We start from the raw sequence: 25,449 nt of genomic DNA on the forward strand, positions 1-25,449 counted from the left end.
CTGCCACCCATGTGCAAAGAACAGTGCCAGCTAACCCACCATTTTCCCCATTTAGCAGAGCACATGGAGCAACTCAAAGCAGTCAATTTCAAGACACCAATAACAGCATAATACGATTTGCAAGTGTTAAGGTTGTAGTTATTCTCAGTGTATGCACAAACTTTGTTCCAGTGTGACCGTTACATATAAAGTGCAGGCTCCATCTGTAGATGTAATATGTGTGTGCAAACCTCATGTCCTAATGTGATGCAAGTACTACAATATGTGGATTAATAGAGAAGTATAGCTGTGCGTGCAGAAAATAGAAGTGATTTTTTTTATATATATATATATATATATATATATATATATATATATATATATATATATATATATATATATATATATACACAGAAGTACATATTACAACACCAATAAACCATATTAAATTACTGCATTCATAAAGAAAATAAGTCCATATGTGCACAGCAAAAGATGGCAGAAACAGTATCATACAAGTTCCAGGGAGAGAGAGAAAAAAAGAAAAGCAGCGGATATTGTGGTGTATTCTAGCCACACCAACAATTTAAGCTGCTAAACCATGTCTGAATAATATACTTTGTATAATATTGAAAATGGCAGAGTACAAAAATGGATCTAGAATGTCACATATTTGGAAAGCTAGCCTCAAGAAAGAGAAAAATCACATTCATGACAAAATATATAATTTGGCCACAGATGTTTTGCACACATGCACAAAATGCTTTGTACAGATTTCAAATGTGAATTAGTAAATCTAGGAGAACCATCTCAGAACTCCTACCTGAACAAAACAGATTGTCATAAATGGACACTGAAGAGAATAGTATAAGTCTTGGTATACAATTATTTGTATGATAGCAAGCATGGCTGAATGAGCAGTCAGCTATAGAATGCACTATTTAAATCTATGATAGATGTTGCATTTCAAGTATGGTCCCTGTAAAAGTTGGCTGCTCTCTCCGGTCACCTCACTCAGGTATAGGCTTGGATGCGTCGCTGGGCAGATCCATCTCCTCATCACTGTCCCCCATGCCTGTGCGATTCATGGCGCGGCGCATGTTTAAAGGCAAGTCCCCGCGCCTGCAAAGAGTAAATAAACCACTTCAGAGATATTTGGTAACAGGTTTTATGACTGTGCAATTGCTCTACACAATCCATTTCTAACTAAACCTTGTGCAACATTTCACTAATGAATATAGAGTGGAGGGACCAACACACCGGAGCTTGCTCTTCAGGGTGCTGACCTCTCGGGTCACGGCGTCTTGCGACTCAGTGGCATCCTCAAGCTCCCGCTGCAGCTTCCTGCGGTTGGCGTTGGCCCGTGTCACTTCCTCCTCTGCCTCCTCCAGCTGACGCTTTAGCTGACGTGTGCGGTTGTTTGCCTTGTCTGCCTGTGGAGTCAGGCAGAGGATGTTCGATCAGTGGCTGCAAATCTATATCCTTCATCTATGGAGGCTATACAGTAACTGTGCAAGGTGGTTCAGTGGCTGCAGCTATACAGCATGTGGCTTCTGGTTGTTTTCCAGATATCAGCACAGATTCAGGACAGGTCTGCACAAATTATCTGGGGTATATTCATTCGTCGTTTTCCATTGGAAAATGTTTCGTCTGTTGAAACGTTTTTTTGTAAAAAATCGTTTACTCCAAACAGAAAACATTTTCTAACAAAAACTAGAGTTTACAGGACAAACACAGGTCCCTCTCCCGCTATTTCAGATTGGTTCCTACAGTAAACGTTTGTTGGAAAACAATCTGACTAATGAACGCCCCAGACCTTTACAATCGATGGAGATTATACAATCTGCAGCCGTCATATCGCTTGTCTGGTTACATTGCACCTGGGACTACACACACACCACAGGAGGTTGGTAGCACCTTAAATCAGAGAGGACGGGCTCATAGTAATGGCTGAGGCAGAATGGTATCAAATACAAACATATGGCTTCCATGCCATTCGCTCCATTCTAGCAATTCAGCAGCCTCCACTGATATACACCCATGGTGCTACTGATATAGGGGTAACTGATCTAGTCCTACGCAGAGAGGACCCACCTCTGCTTTGTACTGCTCTGTGTTGCGTCTCTCGTCCTCCACCTGCAGCAGCACCTCCTTCAGCTTCTTCTCCGTGCGCCTGACCAGCCTGGACGATTGCTGACGCTCCCTTAGAACAGAATTTTTTTAAAAAAAAGTCTAGACATGACTCATGTAAAGGGACGTTTTCTCCTAACCTGCTTCTCAAAATTCATAGGAGGTCGATGGGGAGGGACCTTGGATCCTCTCCTACAATACATTGAGAAGGAAGCAAGGAGAGAGGACGTGAGGAATTGAGGAAAGACCGAGCCAATGGTTTTTACTTACTTGGACTCCAAGTCCAGTTGCTCCTCCAGCTGCAGCATCTTGGCCTCCAGGGCAGCGATAGAGGCCTTGTACCTGGACTTCACGATCTCCTCCATCTCCAGCAGCTTGAGCTTCAGCTCCTTGTTCTGCCGGTCCAGCTGGGCCTGGGTCCCCTCCAGGCGCTGGGCGGTACTGCGCTCCGCTGTCAACTCAGTGATCAGCTGGTCGGTCTAGGGCAGAGTGTGGAGGTATGGAAAAGACAATGCATTGAGATGAACTGGACAATTTAGTGTCCGGCCCATAACTTTAAACATGGTGCATTTGTCTCAATTGAGTCATTCTCTTACAAATAGAGCTCTAATGAGTCAGGTTGAAACACTACATAAACAGAACAATTATTCTTCAACCAGAATCCCTCTTCATCTCCTTGTGACTAACCCAGATAAAATTTAAATACTTTCTCGGTGCAGCTCCTCAGCTTTGCGATCAGTTCATTACCTGCAGTGTGTTTCTCCTCAAGCGGTCGTTGACCATCTCTGTGTTCAACTGCTCCTCCTCCAATTCCTCCTCTAGCTTAGCGATACGAGTATCCAGCCTCCTCTTCTCATCCACCGTCAGGGAACTAAGGACGGGGCGGGGGGAAGAGCGATACATTTTGGTTGGGAGGAAGAACACCATCACAGACTCCATGCAAATTAATAAGATTTCAGGTGTGAGCCGTACTTCTTAGCGTTGTAGCTGTTGAGCTCGTCCTGCAGTTCATCCCTCTCTGTCTGGGCCTGTTTCTTGACTCGCTCAGCAGACGCCAACTCCTATGGAAGATTGAGAGGAGTCAGTCATGAGGAGCAAAAGAACACGGACAGTGGGGGTGGAGACAGCGAGCGAAAGAGACCTGCAGATGGGCATACCTCCTGGAGATGGATGGTGTCAGCCTCCATTGTCTTGACCTTCTTTTCATTCTCCTTGGCCATGTTGAGGGCCTCGTCCCTGGACAGACGCAGATCCTCCAGCTCCCTCATCTGATCTTTCAACAGGGCCTGTATAGGAGGAGAACCACAAAGGACTGAGTCAAGTACCACACCAGACTGTAGGGCTTGGTATCGCTCTACCGAAAGACTGCACACTGCCTAATTTATAGTGAGCTGTGAACTAAGTTTGTGTCGGTGTAAACCTTCCAGCAGTTGTTAAACATGTCTTCAGCTCACTTTTGGTGCATAGAGAAGGTTACCATGTGTGTGAGATCAAGCCATTCTCAAAACCAGAAGTTAAAACCAAATTCACTGCTCTGCACTCAGGTAATTACTTCCTGCCAAAAGTCTGACTTGGTTTGTTCAAGGGACCAGCTGTGACCCCTCTGGTTCTAAACTGAGACCAACTCCATTAACTAGGCCTATGTCACAAGCGCCATCTGATATGCACGCACTGATGAGAGACTTGGAGCAACTACCATCAGGGACAAGTGAACATTAACCAACTTCAGAAAACTCACTAGGAACAACCCCGTTCCCCAACACCTCTTTGCTCAGCCCGGAGTGCTCACTGGAGGGAAACTGCTAGCCATATCCTCACTTTCCTTCACCTTAACAGGAGACGCATTAGGCCTCCATGCGACAGGAACGGTCAACCGCTCCTCAACAGGAAGTGACAAAACTGGTGGATCTGGCTCTTCCAAACTATTTTTCAAGCTCCCGATGCTCCTCAAAAAACAGCAGCATCAGATCAGGTCTTCCAGCGGATTCTCACTAGCATCACGACTGGGAACAGTCTCCTTCAGTTTAGTGAGAAAAATTGTCAGCTAAATCTGACACCTAACCAAGCTCACGGTCAGCCTGCTGAGGAACCACAAGCTTAAATAGACACATCAACCTGCAGAAGGCATCCTATCTCTGCCCAGGTGGTCTCAGCTAGAGACAACCACTTCCTGGGAACCACCATCTAGTTCAGCAAATAATGTTCCCTCCAGTGTCCACCCACAAATCTTCCTCCCTATTGTTTTTTCATCAGCACTCTTCTGAACATGTGTAACTTTACTAACTGGGCATACCTCAACTCTCCATGAGAAACACCACTCGGGCTGCGTTCAGTACGAAACAGAGTAGAATGTCAATTAAACAAAGTGCTGTTCTGAATGACCAGTTGACAAAGTGGGTTAGGTTGTGGAACACTAAGCATGGCCGCTGCCCTTTAAATACATCATTCATCACGCCATACCCACCAAGCGGAGAAAACACACCTGTCTGTTCAACAGTCCTCGCTATCTGGGATCCTTGGTACGTCCCCCATTTGAAGTGGAAAAAGATTATGGTTAAAGTAGGGGTTAAGGTTTGAGTTTAGGGATGTCCCAAGGATCCCAAAAAGCACTGACCATTCAAAGTAACCTCTACCTTGTTCAACTCCTCTGCCATTTCAACCTCCAGCATTTCTGCCACCTGAAATAACTGATCCCTCGTTAGCTTGAGGAAAACCCCACCATCCTCTACACAACACACTGCTGGCTCAAATGCCCCCATAGTTAAAATCAGTATGCCAAAGAGAACCAATAAATCAACTGACAAGTCAGTTAGCCACTAGCTCACCACTAACCAAACACATGCACGTGCTCAGAGATAACCACGCCAAAAAACAAAAACATACCATGCACCAAATGCTACCAACCATAACAGTTATCCACTAGCCTAGCGCCAACACATCCCCAGACTCCCAACTGGAAAACCTAATCCTGCAAAACAAATACCAAAAAATAAAATGCCCTACTGTAGATAAGGAATACCAGCTGCAAACAATGTACTAACCTTGTGACCACCTCCAAACATTTGACGACCAAAACCCATCAGCTGAAACTCACTAACACTGCTAGGAGAGGTTTTGAGCATACTATAGACAAGCATCTGCATTGCTACCCGTAGACTTCATTGCGCTAATGCTAGTTAGCATTCGCTCACAAAACTACTGCCGACTACATTGACAGCACACAGAAACAAAATGGTATCCACAAGTTCAGACTCAGGGTATGTAGAAGATCTTGCATTATCCCTTTAAATAAGTCACTTCATGCCACACCCCACGGCGCAAACGTAGCTTGAACATTTTGGGGAATTTTCGTTCAGTACAAACTACACATAGCAAATGTTCAATAGAACTGAACGCACCCCAGGAACCAGCCACCTTACCTTAGGTCCAGTGCCTTCATGACCACTGGGTCGGCCAGTCCAAGCAGGTTATTATTTGTTCAGATGGTGACAAAACACACAAAAAGGCATACCAAAACTAAAGAAAAACAAAGGAAAGGCCTCGTGGCCACCAAACAAAACCAGCAGACTCAAGCTACGCCAGCTGGGACACTGACTATCACCTTCAAAGGCTTGGCTCAGCATCTCGACCCGGTTGCTGCTGCCACCTGGGGATGGAGTGTATCACGGTAGTGTGTTTGTCTATGTCCTAACACTACCTTTCACCCTATAACATAACTAACGCAATGCACAAAACCTATTATTTGGCAGGGAATACTTTTTGTAGATCATTGATTCTATACCTCAATTTGCACAAGCTGATCCTCTAACAGACTTGGAAGTTGTAGCAAAAAAATAAATAGTCAATTAAAAGGGGAGAGTCAAAGAAACCAACCATGGAAGTATAATGTAGGAAACTCGGGGGGGGGTAGCCCCGACCGAGACGCAGACCCAGGTCTAGCAATTGGCAAGCCAACATCTTTTAATTGATTGGAAACAGCTTGTGTCAATTACAAACATTTCCTACATGCAGCAACACTAGCGGACAATCCTGGAAATACCAGTAAAACAGTGCCTCAAAACTCACTGCCCTCCTGTGTGCGTCCCTCTATATTACCTGCAGTTTCTTCAGCTGTTTGAGGCCCTCATCGCGGCCCTTGTTGGCCATGCTGATGCCTGCTTCCAGTTCTCCCAGGTCCACCTCCAGCTTCTTCTTAGCAGCCATGGCCAGGGATTTCTGCCGCCGCTCATCCTCCAGCTCAGTCTCCAGCTCACGCACCTGGGGATCACACAGAGCCAAGGTTGCATTTAGTAGGTTACATTTTTTATGAGCATTTCTTATTGGATAAGTAGTCCCTTCCGGGTTCAGACTGTTTTCTTCCAATTGGTATGTAGTGAACACAACCCAGTACCTGTTTGACCAGCTGCTTCCTCCTCTCTTCACCCTGCTCGTCTCTGGCCTGCAGGTCCCTGTCGGACTGAGCCTTCATGGCTTGCATGTTGACCTCCAGACGCAACTTGGCGTCCTCCGTGGTCTGCAGCTCGTCCTCCAGTTCCTCCAGTTGCACGCGCATCTCCTCCAGCTGTTGATCCATGGCACGCTTCGCTTTCTCCAGCTCATGGACCTGTACCAAGAGACAAAAAAGATGAATGAGGGAGTTTGGGAGGGATGGTGCATTCACATTTTGCAACGTTTCGAAAAGTTCCAAACTATCCTCAAGTCTTTCCTCACATCCTCCCGATTTGCCACCTTAGCAAAACACATTGGAGGAGAAGGTCAGACTGGACTTGCATTTTCAGGAGTCTAGAAGACAGGACGCAATGAATCGAGAACTTGAGTCACCCACCATCAATAATTCCACTATCCTTCTAGAGAGTTCTACAACATCTGTGATCGGACTTACACTTTTACCGACATCGTCCTTCGATGAGACCAGGTTCTCCATCTCTGCCTTGAGGACCTTGTTGGCCCGGTCCAGTTCATCCTTCAGGTCCTTAATGGCCTCCAGCTCACGGGTCAGAGTCAAGGCCCGCGTTTCCTTCTCCCTGGCCTCAGCCTCAGCCCGGTCCCTCTCCTCAGCATTCCGGCTGGAGATGGTCTTCTCCTCAGTCAGCATCTGTTATAGGGACAGGCGAGAAGGTATTTCAGTAAGACAGTTTGAACCTGAAATGATTGATCTATGCATCATATGATGTATTGATCAATCATTACAGGTTTGTTTTATGAATCGCTTGTCATGGGCCAGTGATTCAATCTAGCAAATAAGCCTTTAAAAACAGGGTTATCAAGTCCTTGAGGGCTGCAGTGGTTCCAGTCTTTGGCCATCCAGGACCAGAGGTGCTCACTGCAATAGAACCTCTATGCCATCGTCACCCATCAACTCATTCACCTGGTCGAACTTCTTCTGCTTCTTCTCCAGGTTGGACACTGTCTGCCTGAGGTTGTCCTGGTCCACCATCATGTCATCTAGTTCCTGCTGCAGACGGGTCTTGGTCTTGTCCAGTTTGTCGTAGGTCGATGCCTTCTCCTCCAGCTGTTGGACCACAGCCTCCAGCTCCCGCTGCATACGTTTCTTGTTCTCCTCCACCCCCTCCAGGGACTGGGTCTCCAGCTCCATCTTCTTCTTCATCTCCGTCAGCTGAGGATAAGAGAAGTGTATGAGAAGTTTGGTAGATGTAAAAGGGGAGGAGAGGAAGATGCACATGACATGTAGCGCTGATTGGTCAAGCTCAAGCCGTGTCAAAATGTAAAATGCATGACATGCCTCAGACTTCATGGTCTATGTCCTAGCGTACAAGGTGGCATAATTCAACAACAAAAAAAAGAAATCTGGATTTTATTGAGGAAAAAAAATACGAAAGATTTCTGTAAGCATTCAGAGAGGTGGTGTAATACATGCACAATAGGGGAAACAAAACTGGATAGTATTATGGAGGTAGAGGGACAGGAATGTGCTAGCAACCTGCGCTTGGAGGGTGTAGAGCTGCTTCTCTGTGTTCTTCTTGCCCTGCTCCTCTTCCTCCAGCATCTCCCTCAGGTTGTTCTGTTCATCCTCCATCTGACGCAGACGAGTGGAGAAAGAGAGCTTCTGACGAGTTTCCTCCTGGAGCAGCGCCTAGAAAAGAGGACAAAAGGAGGGAAAGAAGGGTTAGTGTGTGTGTGTGTGTGTGTAAGGCCATTTCTAAACAGCACAACATGGGTGTGACACCGTACCTGTACATCCTGCAGTTGAGACTCCACAGTGGAACGGTCTTTAGTTGCCTTGATGGACTTGCCCTCAACCACACTCAACACGCTGTTGACGTTGTCCAGCTCAGACTAGACAGAGGAATTAACATTTTTAGTCATTTAGCAGACGCTCTTATGCAGAGCGACTTACAGTAGTGAATGCATACATTTCATGCATTTCTTTTTGTACTGGCCCCCCGTGGGAATCGAACCAACAACCCTGGCGTTGCACACACCATGCTGGCGTTGCAAACACCATGCTCTACCAACTGAGCCACAGGGAATCCATTATCCCTAATGTACATTCACTATCATCCATTATCCCCCCCCCCCCGTTTTTACACTGCTGCTAATCTAAGCAGTCCCTTCACCCCTACCTACATGTACAAATTACCTCGACTAACCTGTAGCCCTGCACATCGACTCCGTACCCCTGTATATAGCCTCTATTGTTATTTTATTGTGTACTTTAATTTATTTAGTAAATATTTTCTTAACAACGCAGTTTAAGAAATGGAGTTAAGGGCTGGTAAGTAAGCATTTCACTCTAAGGTCTACACCTGTTGTATTCGGTGCATGTGACAAATAAAGTTGTCTAACATTCATCTATCATCCACCAACCCAACATAATACTTTGAAATCCCTTAGTGTTCTGGATCCCCATTCATCCACCCTCTTACCATTCCCTTTCTCCATCAGCTACAGCCAAGCATCCAACATCCAGGCCACACCCACCTGCATCTTGGCCACCTTGTCGGCCAGCTCCTTCCTTTGCCTCTCGCTCTCAGTGTGTTTGATCTGCAGTTCCTGGAACTGGGTCTCAGCCTTCTTCCTGCGCTGCTCTGACTCACTCTTCCCCTGGGTCAGGGTCTTCAGCTCGATGGCCAGCTCATTATGTTCGCTTTCCATAGCCTGCTTGGCTTTCTCCACTGACGCCTTGTTCTGAACGAGCAGACACATGGGCAGGAGGTTACATCAGCCGTTCTCTACCGAAATACTATAATGTACAGTGTTGGTTATATGAACTCATGCAGATGAAGACTTCAATATGAAATACAAACTACTACAGTAAAATGTTGAATGTTACGGGCTGACCGGTCAACCGTCAGGCAATATAAAATTAAAATAAAGATTCCACCATTCACACAGTCATGTTAGAGAACCATATGCCCCCCCTCCCAAAAAAACAAATTCCCACAATGCCTACATATGAACAGTATAATGCAGTTTAAGTGAGCTCTCACCCTCTTGGCCTGCTCCAGCTGTTCGTTGAGCTCGTCGAAGGCCTGGTTGTGTTTGTGCCTCATGTCGGCCACCTGCTGCTCGTGTACCTTGGCCTCATCCTCCAAAGCCTTCTTGAGCTGGGTCACCTCAGTCTCACGCTTGGTTCTGAACAGGATGGAGGAGAAAGGGGGGAATATCACCATAGGTCTTCTCAACGGGTAATTGTCTATTACTAAAACTTTACATTTACACATTGCAAACCACCATCTTGCTGTCCTTCACCTCCAACTTTGTGTATGTATATATGCACACACCCAGTACCTGAGCTCTTGCTGTGTTGCTGTAGAGTCCAGTGTGTCCTCCAGCTCAGTCTTCAGAGCCTCCAGCTCCTCTCCCAGGTCCCTGCGGTGTTTCTCAGCCTTGGCCCTCGCAGCCCTCTCCAGCTCCAGGTCCTCCTGCAGCTCAGAAAGCTGGGCCTCCAGCTCCCGGATCTTCTTCTGGGCTGTGTTCTTGGCCGCGGCCTCCTCCTCTATCCTGGAGGGTGGTGGGGAGTGAAGGGGGTTAGAGTGGAAAGCATTGAAATTAAAGCCATACAAGACTATTTTGTAGACTTTGGTTTTACTGTATGAGCTTAATGAAATCCTAATAAACAGCAGATCAAACTCTTTCAATGGAAAGTAAAATAACATCTCGTTCAGGCCAACCAAATGTGGGCCGCAAGCCAATTTAATGTGGCCTGTGTTTTTCTTCATGAATGCGGCCTATGATGCGTCATTTAAAAAAAATGTCAAAGATAATTTTGATACACAGAAATAGAATTGACCCTTTGTCCAGTCACGCGTTTCCCTTCCCTCACCTGGCCAGAGCAGCCATTAGCTCCTCCTCCTTCTTGGCCAGCTGGGCTCGGAGCTCGGCTATCTGGGCCTGCAGGTCAGCCATCTGGTCATTCAGCTCCGTGGAGTCTCCCTCCAGCTTCCTGCGGTTCTTTTCCAACTCTTGACGACTCTTCTCCTCCTTCCTCAGCCGGTCTGGTGAGGGAGAGGGAAACCAGGGTTGTGTCTCAATACTTTAAAGTGGTCTCAGATCAGTACAGACGAAGGATACGATACAAGGGAAAAGTGGTTCACCTCAAACATAGAATCTATGTCATTGTAGGTCTATGGTCCACCTACCCTCCAGGTCAGTGATCATGGCCTCGTGCTTGTTCTTCAGTTTCTGCAGGCTCTTGGACTTTTCCTCCTCCTCAGTCAGGTTGGTGGTGAACTCTGAGATACGTTCTTCCAACAGCTTCTTCTCCTGCAAACAAATAACCCCACACACGGTCACACAACAACCTCACAAGGTTACACAACCTCCTCACAAGGTTACACAACGTCTGAACCATAAGAGCACGACCGGATATTACATTCAGATAACACCTAGTCCCTGAATGCCTAACAGTAATTTACTCTTAATAAAAATTGGTCCATGATTACTTGCTTTATTGCTGGAATGAATTACTGCCCATTTGATTATTTTATTCTTCCAGCCATCTGAAAAAAAAACATGTCAACGCATCAACTTGTACTACAAACCTTAATGAGTTTGTTGTTCTGGTCATCCAGCACCATGACATTCTCCTCTATCTTCTTCAGCTTGGCATCTGTGGTCATCTTCTCCAGCTGCAGCTTCTGCCTGGCTGCCTCCTCCTCATCCAGCTGCTGCTCCAGGTCCTACAGACAGAGAGAGAGAGATGGAATGTTTTATTTCAGATGGTTTCACCTCAATTCCTGCCATCACTCCCTTCCTCCCCAAGTTCATTAAAAAGTGCCACACCCTTTGAGGGTGAAATGGAAGGGAAAATGAAGTGAAAATGGACAATTTGCGAACGCAATTTAATAGGAGAAATAAAAAAAAAGGTAATTTCTTACTACTTACATGTGACTGACAGGTTTGGACCACAAGGCTTAATTAACAAGGAAAAGTTAATTCACCATAAATAATAAAAAAATATTTAAAAAAATCTACCGTGATGTTGGTCTGCATCTTCTTCCGCTCGGTCTGTAGCTGGGTGACCCTCTCCTCTTCCTCCTCCACTCTGGACTCCAGGTCGTGAAGGATCTCCTCCAGCTCCTGCTTCCTGGTGGCCAGCTTGGAGCGCATCTCCTCTGCCTCGGCACACAGCTCTGTCTCCGCCTGCAGCTGCTCCTGCAGGGCTAGCTTCTCTGCATTCAGCTGGTGGGGGGGGGGCTTGTGTTAAACAGGGCAATGATGCAAGGCTGACATGCTGGTTGGTTTATGATAATATGGTGTTAAACTGGTATGGAAGTTACTCACTCCATCCACCGACAATGTATAAGACAGTAGGGGTGAGTTCCTGGACAGATTAAGCCTTGGACTAAATATCAAACTCAAAGGAGAATCTCAGTTAAATGCTTTACTCCAGGATTAGTCTGTCTGGGAAACCACCCCAACAAGACATATTGAAAGGCACCAATTCATAATCATTCTGAGTGTACCAGTCATTACCTTACATTGGGGCTTAAGCCAAGCCATAGAAATAGAATTACTAGAAGGGACACTCCATACCTGTTGCTGCTTGGCCTCAAACTCCTGCAGCTGCTCCTCAGTCTGTTGCTGCCGCGCCTTGGTCTTCTCCAGCTCATCCTCCCTAGCCTGCATCTCCTCCTCCTGCCTGGTCACCTGCAGCAGAGGCTTCACCTGGGGGAGTAGGGGAAGAGGACGGGCACTCAGGACAACGCAGGTAGCTGAGGAGTAAGGGATGAGGTCTGCAACACTGATATTAGGATGCTCCCATATTGATTTGCAACAGAGTGCATGTACCTTGGTGAAGAGTCTCCACCACTGCCAGTTTCTGAGTTTGAGGTAAGCGGCACAGTTCCTCTGGATCACCTTCATAGCAGTCAGCTGCTGCTGTCTCTTCGTGAAGGCTCTGGAGGCAGAAAAAAAAAAAGACTTGTCAATCTACATGTTATTGGAGTATGTGAACGTAGCGCGCTCACACCAACTAATACGCAGTATAAAACCATAAGCCAAACCTCTGCTAGTTACTGCTCTAAATGACGAGCTCCTTACTTGCGGGCCACGTATCCACGACACCAGGACTGGAAGCTGATGATGATGTCAGTGATCTTAATGTCCCTCTCCTCCTCTAGCTGGGCCAAGACGCCAGCCCGGAAAAACACCTTACTCTGGCCAATCCGGAACAGGTTGGAATCCAGCTCCAGGGCCTTGATCTGGGAAGAGGAAGGAGAGAGGATGACATTTGGGAACGACATTGGAAGACTGGTGAATGATTGTTTGGTCTGACGCCTCTTACCATGAGCACACAGGCTTGTTTGCCGTCCATGAATCCCTTGGGAATGGAGTTGGGAGTGAGGATCTCATATCTGGGAAAACAGAAGTTTAAGATTAGACACTGAAACAATAACAGGCTAGTCTGCTCAGTGAAACTGATAAACAGGAAGGAGATGACCACAAAGATATGTTTCCGTGGTTACCTCTGTCTGAACTCCTGGAAGACAATGCGGTTGGGGAAGCCCTGTCTGCAGATACGGATTCCCTCCAGAACTCCATTACACCTCAGCTGGTCCAGAACCAGATGGGGCTCCAGCTTACCAGCCTGACAGTGACGAAGTGAAGAGTCAGGATTTTAAATAATAATTTTAAAGTACATGTGCTGAAGCAAAGACCATCTGCCTGTGCCTCGTATTTATCGTTTATCATATTTATTATAGTTAAAACACTCATTGATCAATGGAAGATTTGATGACTGTAGACACCATACCTTCTTCTCGTGGTTGGGGATGATGCAGCGGACGAAGTTGGGGTTGGTGTTCCTGAGAGTGGTCATGAGGTTGGACAGCTGCTCCTTGTAGAGCTGGCCCACGGTGCGGAACATGCCCTTACGGATCTTAGTGGCCCCGTGCACCCCCCCGTTAGACATCCCAGCAACTTTGTCCAGGCCCACAATACGGTCCACTGAGAGAGAGAGAAAGGGAGAATGAAAAGGAGCAGGATCATAGATAACACTTATCAACTCATCTTTCCTGCACTTTCTCAGTTCAAACATACAGAAAGGTTGCTGCAGTTCTATTGGCCAACACCAATTATGCAGTTCTATGTACCAACAGTAGGTGACATCACACTATTAGAGTCTACAGCCCAACCCAGTTACTTTCTAGTCCAGTGGAGGCTGCTGAGGGAACGGCTCATAATAAATGGTTCATGCATTTGATAACCATCATTATGAGCCCTCCTCCCCTCAGACTTCACTGGTCTAGTCAGCGCTCAGTATCTCGAGACTTACCGTCTCTCCAGAGCTCCGACACAAACTTGTCAGTGGACTGGTTGAGCAGCGTGGCCACGTTGTCATTCAGGGGGTCCATGTTCTTCATCAGCCACTCATCTGCCTTGTAGTCCACCTGGAGAGGGGAGAGAGGAACCATTTTGTGATCACATCGCTGACCTTTCAAGAAGTTGTGGTTTTATCAATTCGCTCGAGTTAAAGATCAATTCTGGCAAAATTCCCTGGTTTCTCAAAAATCCTGGTTGTAGGATCTCTGAAAACTTTCATAAAGTACCAAATTCTGCCACCCAATTAGTGATTGATAGATTCGCCACAAGTGGTAAACTGACCTTTCCAGCGTAGTGGATGATGCAGAAGTCGGCAGAGTCCTTGAGTTTCTTGGGCTTCTGGAACTTGGGGTTGTTGCCCTGCTCCTGAACCACCTTCTCCACAAAGCTCTTGTCTGTGGCCTTAGGGAACCAGCACTCTTCATCCAGCAGAGCCAGCACACCAGGAGGACTGGCCTAGGAACAGAGGGAAAGGTGGACAAAAATAAACACACCGTCAGCTACTTCTGGAGATACTAATTCAGTACATGTTAGGTTGTGCAGGACATTTAAAACATAAGCCAACTTTAGGGGATATTGACTTGCATTGGTGAAAAATGCTCAAGTTAGCATTTGGTGACAGCAGCCAGGTAAACAAAACCAAAGGATGGATTGCTGTTTATGTGGTCAAAAGACAACGTGTGTAATTTGGAACAGAACAAATCACATAAGCCTCAGGTCCATTAGGGAAGAGGTAGTTGCAATATACTTACATGCTTCTCGATGAGGTCGATGCAGGGCTGCAGGTCCAGGCCGAAGTCGATGAAGCTCCACTCGATACCCTCTCTCTGGTACTCTTCCTGCTCCAGGACGAACATGGTGTGGTTGAACAGCTGCTGCAGCTTCTCGTTGGTGTAGTTGATGCACAGCTGCTCAAACGAGTTCAGCTACAGGAGAAAGAGGAGAAAAGACAGAAGGTACACATTCATTAGATAGACCTTTTTGGTGGGAACCCAGAAATGGAAAGTTTCTTAATGTGAGAAAGCAGTAAAAGACATCCATGCATCATCTAAATAGAGAGGAAGATCCATTTTGAAAACCAATTGACAATCAACAACCACTCATGACAATCCATTGTTTGTATTTAATGACCAACAAACATACCCAATGTCCACAATCTTCATCTCACCTCAAAAATCTCAAAGCCAGCGATGTCCAGGATGCCGATGAAAGAGGCTCCCTGTCTCTTGGTCTTGTCCAGGGCCTTGTTGATCCTCATCACCAGCCAGCGGAACATCCTCTCGTAGGAGGCCTTGGCCAGGGCCTCCACTGCAAACTCAGCCTGCTCCTGGGTCTGGGCCTTCTGAACGTAGTCCCTGCCCACCTTGATCCTGGGGGACAGGATGGCCCGGGTGAAGTCGGTCACGTTCATGCCCAGCAGGTGGCACACTTTCTGGGCCGCTGAGGGAGAGAGAAAGGTGTGGGTGAGTGGGTGGTGCTGGATGAATGGATTAGGTAAGGGATTGTAGAAGCCATGAAGGAAGGTTGCAGGAGACAAAGTCTAATTAAGGACCCAAGTGGTGGAGTAAAAAGTGCACAATTTTGTTCCAACCCAGCACTAACACCTGATTCAATTAAATCAGAGAACTCGATTAGTAGAAACAGGCGAGTTAGTGCTGGACTAAAATAAAAAAATGAACCCAGTACAAATCCTGGGGAAACCCCAGAAATTATTAGTGAAAACAGATGTAAAGTACCTGTGTCATCAGGCATGGAGGCCTGGTCAGAGTTACGCTCCTTCTTGAAGCTCACATTGCCCAGCTGGAGAACAGCGGACACAGTTTTCAGAAGACCTGATGGAGTACAAAACCATAGTCACAAGTCATCAGTTATTTCCATAAATTGCATTGATCTGTAAACAGCTACTTGAACACTTTTGTATTACAGTATTATAGGCCAAGAATTAGGCATGACAGGGGGAGTTGGCGTACCTATCCGCTCCTCCTCTGGGATGCTCATGATGTTGAAGGCGTCCATGGTCTCTACAAACAGGTCACGGTCCTGCTGACCAGGAATGGTCACGTTCCCGTGGGTCAGGAAGCGGTAGTTCTTGTAGTCCTCCAGACACAGCTCAGCTGGTTAGAGACATAACACATTTTATGTCTTATAGTAAGGATTATAAATGCTTTAGTTATAAAGCATTATACCTGCAGGCTTTAAGTGTTACTGGAGATCATTTTATTTAAAATAGACTTTTTACAGTCTAACCATTGTACTTACAATAATGGCCGGCATGTAGCCTAGCGGTTAAGAGCGTTGGGCCAGTAACCCAAAGGTCGTTGGTTCTATGTGCCCTTGAGCAAGGAACTTAACCCTAAATTGTTCCTCTAAAATCGATGGCGTGCATCGGCAATGTCATACCCACAGCATCTATTAAAACATTCCCAAACCAGAAACCGTGGATTGATGGCAGCATTCGCACAAAACTGAAAGCGCGAACCAGTGCTTTTAAATCAGGGCAAGGTGACCGGAAACATGACCGAATACAAACAGTGTAGCTATTCCCTCCGCAAGGCAATCAAACAAAAGTGTCAGTATAGAGACAGTGGAGTCGCAATTCAACGGCTCAGACACGAGAGGTATGTGGCAGGGTCTACAGTCAATCACTGACTACAAAAGGATAAATCTGCCCCGTCGCAGACCAGGATGTCTTGCTACCAGACAGACTAAACAACTTCTTTGCTCGCTTTGAGGACAATACAGTGCCACGGCCCGCTACCAAAACCTGCGAGCTCTCCTTCACTGCAGCCGATGTGAGCAAAACATTTAAACGTGTTAACCCTCGCAAGGCTGCAGGCCCAGACAGCATCCCCAGACCAGCTGGCTGGTGTGTTTACGGACATAATCAATCCTTATCCCAGTCTGCTGTTCCCACATGCGTCAATAGGGCCACCATTGTTCCTGTTCCCAAGAAAGCTAAGGTAACTGAGCTAAATGACTACCACCCCGTAGCACTCACTTCTGTCATCACGCTTTGAGAGACTAGTCAAGGATCATATCACCTCCACCCGACCTGACACCCTAGACCCACTCCAATTTGCTTAGCGCCCCAATAGGTCCACAGACACAATCACACTGCCCTAACCCATCTGGACAAGAGGAATACCTATGTAAGAATGCTGTTCATCGACTACAGCTCAGCATTTAACACCATAGTACCCCCCAAACTCAACCCCGCCCTGTGCAATTGGGTCCTGGACATTCTGACGGGCCGCCCCCAGGTGGTGAGGGTAGGTAACATCTCCACCCCGCTGATCCTCAACACTGGGGCCCCACAAGGGTGCGTTCTCAGCCCTCTCCTGTACTCCCTGTTCACCCACGACTGCGTGGCCATGCACGCTTCCAACTCAATCAACTTTGCAGACGACACTACAGTGGTAGGCTTGATTACCAACAACGAGACGGCCTACAGGGAGGAGGTGAGGGCCCTCGGAGTGTGGTGTCACGGAAATAACCTCACACTCAACGTCAACAAAACAAATTAGATGATCGTGGACTTCAGGAAACAGCAGAGGGAGCAGCCCCCCACATCGACGGGACAGTAGTGGAGAGGGTAGAAAGTTAAGTTCCTCAGTGTACACATCATGGACAAACTGAAATGGTCCAACCACACAGACAGCGTGGTGAAGAAGGCGCAACAGGGCCTCTTCAACCTCAGGAGGATGAAGAATTTTGGCTTGTCACCAAAAACCAACTTCTACAGATGCAATCGAGAGCAGCCCGTTGGGCTGTATCACCGCCTGGTACGGCAGCTGCTCTGCCCATAACCGGAAGGCTCTCCAGAGGGTAGTGAGGTCTGCACAACGCATCACCGGGGGCAAACTACCTGCCCTCCAGGACACCTACACCACCCGATGTCAAGGACAACAACCACCCGAGCCACTGCCTGTTCACCCCGCTATCATCCAGAAGGCGAGGGCAGTACAGATTCATCAAAGCTGGGACCGAGAGACAGAAGCTGTTTTTCAATCTCAAGGCCATCAGACTGTTAAACAGCCATCACTAACATTGAGTGGCTGCTGCCAACATACTGACTCAACTCAAGCCACTTTAATAATGGAACAATTAATGTAATAAATGTATCACTAGCTACTTTAAACAATGCCACTTCATATGTTTACATATCCTACATTACTCATCTCATGTATATATACACTGTACTCTATAACATCCACTGCATCTTGCCTATGCCGTTCTATACATTTCTTATTCATTCCTTTACACTTGTGTGTATAAGGTAACTGTTATGTTACTCGTTGGATATTACTGCATTGTTGGAACTAGAAGCACAAGCATTTCGCTACACTCGCATTAACATCTGTATGTGACAAATAAAATTTGATTTAAGTCACTTTGGATATGAGTTTCTGCTAAAATTACAAATGTAATAATTGTCCTGCACCACAAAAAAATGACAGGTTAAAATGAGTTTGTTGCTCACTCACAGCGCATTTTGTCCCCAGCTCCTGTGAGCATGTAATAGAAGACGTGGAAGGCTCTTTCATCCTTAGCCTGTCGGATGGCTCTGGACTTCTCCAGCAGATCTGGCAACATGGTTCGTCAAGAAAAAACCCCAATAATTTATGTTAAAGCTACAATCCTTAGTTGCTACATCAATTTTTGGCCGTATAAACAAATGACACGTACCCATTGATACTTGAAGAATAACTTAAAATGCCTCATGAGCTTAGCCATAGTGTTTAACATTTACATTTGTTTACAAACATTGGAGTCAAACAAGCTTATATTTTGGGTTCTGAGACATGGCTAAAACTGGATGGTCAGTTCTTGCATCCATAGCTCTGTCCATCAATTTGAGTGTGTTTATTTATTTATTCAGGCCCATCCCTCAGCTTTTTCAACAAATTATTCTAGCTTGAAGGCGCACATACATACATATAGGCAGCAGTGTAGCCTAGTGGTTAGAGCGTTGGACTAGTAACCGAAAGGTTGCGAGATCGAATCCCTGATCTGACAAGGTACAAATCTGTCATTCTGCCCCTGAACAAGGCAGTTAACCCACTGTTCCTAGGCCTTCATTGAAAATAAGAATTTGTTCTTAACTGACTTGCCTGGTTAAATAAATATACAAGTCCTTCTAGTACTATGAAGACGCATTGATTGAAAGGATACAAGTTTCAATGTTGGCTCCCACAATGTATCCATTGACATCAAAGTTGATCCGGATAAACTTCCCCTAGAAAGAGTGAGTCAATACTGGTCTCTTGTCATTAACACCACATAATTGCGAAGACAAAAAATAAATGTAAAAGTTCTCACAAATCTGGAGGAGTTGTCATTCTTGACAGTCTTGCCGTTTCCAAAGGCCTCTAGGATGGGGTTAGCCTGCAGAAGTTGTTTCTCTAGCTCCCCCTGGTGACAAAACATATACATGCAGTATATTCACTTACAAATATACTCACACACAGCAAATGTTATCATTATGGCAGAAGGATGACAGGACGACTCAACATGAGCATTCATGCAGTAAGATGCTGCCACTACTTAATTCATTGCAGCAAGCGTTGCATTTAATCTTTGCGAGCACCTGATTGACTCCATGTGTTAGACATGGAACTACAGCCAAGTTATGCACATGCGTACACTAGTTGCCAGTTCATTAGATACACCAATCTAGTACCAGGTTGGACCCCTTTACCTCCCAGAACAGCCCGGATTCTTCGTGGCATGGATTCCACAAGGTGTGGTGTTCAAATGTTGCTCAATTAGTATCAAGGCACCTAACGTGTGCTAAGAAAACCTTCCCCACACCATTCTACCACCAGTATGTACTGTTGACACCAGGCAGGATGTGGCCATGGACTCATTCTTCTCACGCCAAATCTGGATTCTGCCATCAACATGACACAACAGGAACCAGGATTCGTTGGACCAGGCAATGTTTTTCCACTCCTCAAATTGTCCAGGGTTGGCAATTGCGTGCCACTGATAGGAGTGGAACTGTGTGGTCGTCTGCTGCAATAGCCCACCCGTGACAAGGATAGATGAGTTGTGCATTCTGAAATAACGTTCCCCGCTGTTATTTGCCCGTTTGTGGCCCTGTTAGCTTGCACGATTCTTGCCATTCTCCTTCTACTTCTCATTAACAAGCTGTTTTCACCCACAGGACAGCTGCTAACTGGACGTTTTTTTGTTCGTCGCACCATTCTCCGTAAACCCTGAGTGAAAAGCCCAGGAGGCCAGACGTTTGAGATACTGGAACCGGGGCGCTTGGCCCTGACAAGGTCACTCGTTTTGCCCATTCTAACATTCAATCAAAAGGTAACTGAATGCCTGGATGCCAGTCTGCCTGCTTTATAAAGCAAGCCACAGCCAGGTGACTCACTGTCTGTAAGAGCAAGCCATTTTCACGAACAGGGTGGTGTACCAAAAACTGGCCACCAAGTGTATATTGCCTTATACATCTATGATGAACACTGATATATAAATAAGCAGGTGTGCATGGGTGTAAGCAGTAAACAGCAGGATATGCTACCATTATGATACAAACTAAGAAAGTATGACCCCAGGGAAGCTATAGTTTCCTAATAACCCCCACATTCATGTTAAATAGTCCACAATCCGACACACCAGACCTGTTGCCCAAGTACAAGCAGCACACGCACTTTCCCGTCCACAAAACCACGAAAACAAAAGATAATCTCTTAATCTTGAGAGAATTCAAGACAGTCACTGAGATCCCAAGTCAGCACACAGGCGTGTAAGACCCAAAACCTAAATCGACTTTTGTTGATGACCGCCTGTTCTAAGACTAACCAGATGAGGTGGACAAAGGTCCGGGAATGTGGTGGGACAGGCCAGACCAACATGATATTGGGTTACCCCTTTACTACCAGTGGCCTGACTCATGAGCACTTTACTGATGGCTGAACCCCTGCTAGCGACACACACACACACACCTTAAATATGATTCTAGGGCTGCGTTTACACAGCGGCCAATTCTGACCCCCCCACATATCAGATATTTTTCAGAGCTGATTTGTCAAAAGACCAATTAGTGAGAAGAAAAAAAACTGATCAGAATTGGGCAACCTGTGTAAACAGGCCAAAGCATTGTTACTTGATCTGCTTTACTATGCAGTCATTTGAAATATCATGCAGGACTCTTAGGCCTACATCTAAGGTGTTAGTTAGGCTTACGTTATAACATGAGGATCCTTCATCACACCTCAAATACATCCTTTCACCTGTACATTACACCACAGCTTGCAGACAGAATGCAGTTAGTAGAACATACATGAAGGGAAAAAGCGCTGGCGAGCGGGAGAGATGGCGAGCGAGAGGGAGCGATTAACTCACATGTGCTAATGCTGCACCCTAGAGATGGGAACGATGGATAAAGAGAGAAAAGTTTAACACAGGTACTAGCCAGACAGTTCTAAAACAAAGTGTTACGCAACTGGAAGGGACTGTAATGACTCAATGGATTGTATTCAACAATCCCCATTCAGCAAATGGGCCCCTACTCAAAGACAGTGCTGATCAAGGATCAGGTTACCCCGTCCATGTAATTTCACTCATATAGAGAGCTAAAATGCAAAAACTGGTCCTAGATCAGCACTCCCTCAGACACTTTATGAATACAGGCCCTGGTGACTGCAGGGAGGCTGAAACAGGAATGTTAGGAATACAGAACAACCCTGACTCAGGGAATAAGTACAGGTGGGGGGGGGAGAAAATGAGCAGCAGAATTGGACAACTGCAGAGGACAGAATGGGGGCGTAGGGGGAGGAGGTAAAAAGGAGGGCTGGTACTGACCTGGTCTTTCTTCGACTTAAAGGAAGAGGCAACGTGTGCCAGATACTGGATCACCTTCTTGGTGTTCTCAGTCTTTCCAGCTCCTGATTCTCCTCTAAGAAAGAGACAAAGGGAGGAGAGAAATTAGATAGAAATGAGGGGGGGGGGGAGAGATTACAGGAGTTGCTGATTGAAGATGGGATCAGACAGCAAATGACATCGCATAGGAGCTAGACAACACACATAAATAAAATAGGGAAGATTGAGCAGAGACATAGCTTACGTGCAGAGGATGGACTGATCTTCACGATCTGAAATAGAAGACAGAAAATACGTGAGTGTGTGTGTGTGTGTCTGTGTGTTTGTGTGTGTATGTGGCATCACATTCTCTCACCCTGCATCATACTCCTGTAAGCGTTGTCTGTGATGGCGTAGATGTGAGGGGGCATCTCGTGTCTCTTCTTCCCCCTGTACATCTCTATGATGTTCTCGGAGTAGATGGGTAGGTACTTGTAGGGGTTTATCACCACACAGAAGAGGCCAGAGTACGTCTGAAAGACACAAGAGAAGGGACTCAGTACACAGGCAACACTAACCAACTACAACAAGATTCTGACCCAAATGTCTCACAATATGGCAAAAGACGAACGTGAATAATATGCCGTTACAAAATCACTGGTTGTCCAGAGTGCTGTGTATTTATCAGAAAAGTACATTTTTCCGGATAAGAGTTTTATTGTATACATGTGTTATTTTACACGCATGTATGCATGTGTATTTATGTAAATACGTGCATATGTAGCATGCAAAAAAACTCACGTAGATGAGGCCAGAGTAGTAGCGGTCTTTGAGGTTGTGCAGCACTGAGGCCTCGTTCAAACACGTGAGCTCAGCCATGTCCTCCACCTTAGTGAACTTGGGAGGGTTCATCTTCTGGATATCGTCCTTGTTCACCGTCACCCGCTTGCCTGTATCGGCTAGCTCCACCACACACTCCTCCCCCTTCTCTTCCTTGACGGAGCCGGCCACGAACCCCAGCGTCTCCGAAGGGATCCATACTAGCTTCTTGGTGGCCCAGTCGGCCTGGTCTAGGGGGTTGGCGACCTTACCGCCGTCTCTGTAGAGGAACTTGTCCGCTTCCGACATGGTGGCTGTAGGACGAAGACAATAACGATAAGACCACACGCCACCCAGGAGGTAGGCTGGAGAAAGGAATGTGAGCCAGAACAGTGGCTGTAGAGTGGAGAAATACTAGTCATGGAAACACCCAGTGAAAAATAGACGATCATGGTTTGAGCCAGGAGTTTGTCCTGAACTCATGACCGGCCCTACAGAGTTCAGATTCTCCCTGTACAATAACTTACTTGCTTCTGACATGGCTGTAGGATGGATAGGGAAAAATAGGACAAGAGTCCAGAGAAAAACACAGACATGCTGAGCTAACTAAGATTGTTACAGCACAGCAAAACTGTTTTTGGTCGAAATGCCTTACTTTAAAGTGAGGGGCACTCAAAACAGTATGCAGGTGCAGTTTGGGCCATTCCAAAATGACAAAAAGAAAAAAAGTACAGTTCCTTGGATTTAATACTGTCGAGACAACGTTTGAGTGAAATGTTTAAGCGTATAATTCGCTCAACCCATTAAAGTTCAGGTCATATACACAGCATGGTCCTAAAATGGACCTATATCAAAATTACTGTAACCATTTCAGAGCACGTGGTCATTGCTGAGAACACTGAACATGAGCTTGTTATAAAGGTTAAACACGCAATTCCCATTTGCTGAAAATGCATTGCTATGCGTGAAGTAAACCTGCTTCTCTGGAATATTTGCGGCATCTGCCATGTACGAGAGGCGGCGCACACACCCCCGCAGGCACACGCTCACACGGCTGCAAGCTAGAGGTTGTACTACGAGGATGTATTACGAGGATGATCCTCTGTAAGCTTGGTAGATTTTCTCATGAGACGTAAGAGGCGTTATGGACTGACTTTGCCAAGCATAAACTGGATCAGACTAAATGGGTTGTGACAATCAGGAATTGTGCATGCACACGTCATTGGATTCACACAAACAGAGAGAGACACCTTTCTGTTGTGGCCTTTGGCCCTTATAAACTGGTCTTTCTCACTCCTGCTGCCCTCCACAAGACAACTTCTGGGCATTGACCTGGTGCTCCCTACATACACGGTCACTTGTCTCTCCCACCACTGTTCCAAACATGCATCTTAACCTCCCCCCTTTCGTTTACCTGACCATCCCATCTTCCAACCAGGGTCACATTCGCATATTTCTTCCTTAATAACCAAAACAGAACACTCCCACTATTGCTTGATGCCTATGCGCGATGAAGCTGACACTTCATCTTAAAATGGACACTGGACAGTTGAGTACTTTAACGCCACTTGGCTTTCCTAGTATCATGTTCATCACCGAAACAGAAGAAAATGGAATGAAACATGAAGGGACTACCTGAACTTTGTCTAATAAGAAACGCTAGGTTTTTGTTTTGTTGCAAAATGTTTTGCTACGGTGTGCCATAATGAATGCGCCCCAGCTGTCACGTATTACATAACATTGTCTTAAGGACAGGTAAATAGCGGTGGACTAGCCAAAGGAAGACTTCAGGACTTTGACGGGGAACAGAAAACAGGACAGCCAGTGAGGAATGTCTGGAGCAAGTTTAGACAGAGATATTTCATTATACTCATCCACACACAGACCACTCCCTTAAGAACAGATGCCATGTCTAAGAAAACCGTCACTCTTCAGGTTAAATTGGCGACAAAAGACAGATCCATATCTTAACCTAATACTTCCCCCTTCTATCACAGGGCCTGAATTCATAAAGCGTCTCAGAGTAGCCCCAGTGCTGATCTAGGATAAGGTCCCACCTGTCCTAAATATTTTCATTATGATCCAAGAGGCTGATCCTAGATCAGAACTCCTAGTCTGAGGCGCTTTATGAATACAGGCCCAGGTATTCTAGGTCAATTTCTATTTCTATCTGCTTGCGTCTCTAGCCATGACCCTTTCAAGGGTGTGTGTGTGCATACTCATGGGCCTCAGGCTACAAGTACAGACTACAACACCCAGGCGTAACCAGTTTTTCCTCCATGGTAACATTGTAATTCCATTTCAGATCAATATCTTCATGATTACATAATCTGTACAGGGTTGCCTTGTCCACCATTATAATTCAGATCACCAATTTGTATTTTGCCTAATTAGATCAGATCTGAAAAGCTCTTAGGTGACAGTTCAAAAGTACAGTAAGTGGGGAAAAATATCAGAATTGGGCTGCCTGTGTAAACGCTACCTTATACTGTTTGATGGCTAATGAGGCTGTGTCCAGATCTATCAGCATATATTCTGTATACTTCTGGCCCTTCTTTGGACACTGTTAACAACCCTCCAGACGAGCTTCAATGCCATACAACTCTCCTTCCGTGGCATCCAACTGCTCTTAAATACAAGTAAAACTAAATGCATGCTCTTCAACCGATCGCTGCCCGCACCTGCCCACCCGTCCAGCATCACTACTCTGGACGGTTCTGACTTAGAATATGTGGACAACTACAAATGCCTAGGTGTCTGGTTAGACTGTAAACTCTCCTTCCAGGCTCACGTCAAACATCTCCAATCCAAAGTTAATTCTAGATTTGGCTTCCTATTTCGCAACGAAGCATCCTTCACTCATGCTGCCAAACGTACACTCGTAAAACTGACCATCCTACCGATCCTGGACTTCAGCGA

The 25,449-nt window shown here is 46.1% G+C and overlaps 1 protein-coding gene across 2 annotated transcripts in view; it reads right to left on the minus strand.

Annotated features, from left to right (window-relative positions):
- Positions 1–354: 354 nt before the first annotated feature.
- Positions 355–25,449, minus strand: part of LOC106586497 (myosin-9) — a 31,095-nt gene continuing 6,000 nt past the window's right edge. The window contains exons 2-41 of one of the 2 annotated variants that reach the window (XM_045706906.1): positions 22,513–22,844; positions 22,088–22,244; positions 21,977–22,004; positions 21,715–21,808; positions 21,256–21,273; positions 19,216–19,308; positions 19,069–19,132; positions 18,381–18,479; positions 15,867–16,010; positions 15,633–15,728; positions 15,065–15,336; positions 14,649–14,822; positions 14,179–14,352; positions 13,850–13,964; positions 13,328–13,521; positions 13,041–13,162; positions 12,860–12,929; positions 12,616–12,776; positions 12,364–12,472; positions 12,109–12,240; positions 11,548–11,754; positions 11,115–11,252; positions 10,713–10,836; positions 10,397–10,568; positions 9,862–10,074; positions 9,561–9,705; positions 9,052–9,258; positions 8,302–8,406; positions 8,051–8,203; positions 7,478–7,726; positions 6,992–7,204; positions 6,500–6,712; positions 6,205–6,366; positions 3,267–3,395; positions 3,082–3,170; positions 2,857–2,980; positions 2,380–2,588; positions 2,074–2,182; positions 1,240–1,412; positions 355–1,101 (exon numbers count right to left, since the gene is read on the minus strand). In XM_045706906.1, the coding sequence (XP_045562862.1) occupies positions 990–1,101; positions 1,240–1,412; positions 2,074–2,182; positions 2,380–2,588; positions 2,857–2,980; positions 3,082–3,170; positions 3,267–3,395; positions 6,205–6,366; positions 6,500–6,712; positions 6,992–7,204; positions 7,478–7,726; positions 8,051–8,203; positions 8,302–8,406; positions 9,052–9,258; positions 9,561–9,705; positions 9,862–10,074; positions 10,397–10,568; positions 10,713–10,836; positions 11,115–11,252; positions 11,548–11,754; positions 12,109–12,240; positions 12,364–12,472; positions 12,616–12,776; positions 12,860–12,929; positions 13,041–13,162; positions 13,328–13,521; positions 13,850–13,964; positions 14,179–14,352; positions 14,649–14,822; positions 15,065–15,336; positions 15,633–15,728; positions 15,867–16,010; positions 18,381–18,479; positions 19,069–19,132; positions 19,216–19,308; positions 21,256–21,273; positions 21,715–21,808; positions 21,977–22,004; positions 22,088–22,244; positions 22,513–22,839 (5,889 nt within the window). In that variant the 5' untranslated portion in view covers positions 22,840–22,844 and the 3' untranslated portion in view covers positions 355–989. The remainder of the gene's footprint in view (positions 1,102–1,239; positions 1,413–2,073; positions 2,183–2,379; positions 2,589–2,856; positions 2,981–3,081; positions 3,171–3,266; positions 3,396–6,204; positions 6,367–6,499; positions 6,713–6,991; positions 7,205–7,477; positions 7,727–8,050; positions 8,204–8,301; positions 8,407–9,051; positions 9,259–9,560; positions 9,706–9,861; positions 10,075–10,396; positions 10,569–10,712; positions 10,837–11,114; positions 11,253–11,547; positions 11,755–12,108; positions 12,241–12,363; positions 12,473–12,615; positions 12,777–12,859; positions 12,930–13,040; positions 13,163–13,327; positions 13,522–13,849; positions 13,965–14,178; positions 14,353–14,648; positions 14,823–15,064; positions 15,337–15,632; positions 15,729–15,866; positions 16,011–18,380; positions 18,480–19,068; positions 19,133–19,215; positions 19,309–21,255; positions 21,274–21,714; positions 21,809–21,976; positions 22,005–22,087; positions 22,245–22,512; positions 22,845–25,449) is intronic. The other variant, XM_045706908.1, reaches the window with a different exon arrangement.

Source organism: Salmo salar, chromosome ssa02, assembly GCF_905237065.1.
Source record: "Salmo salar chromosome ssa02, Ssal_v3.1, whole genome shotgun sequence".
NCBI classification, from domain to species: Eukaryota; Metazoa; Chordata; class Actinopteri; order Salmoniformes; family Salmonidae; genus Salmo; species Salmo salar.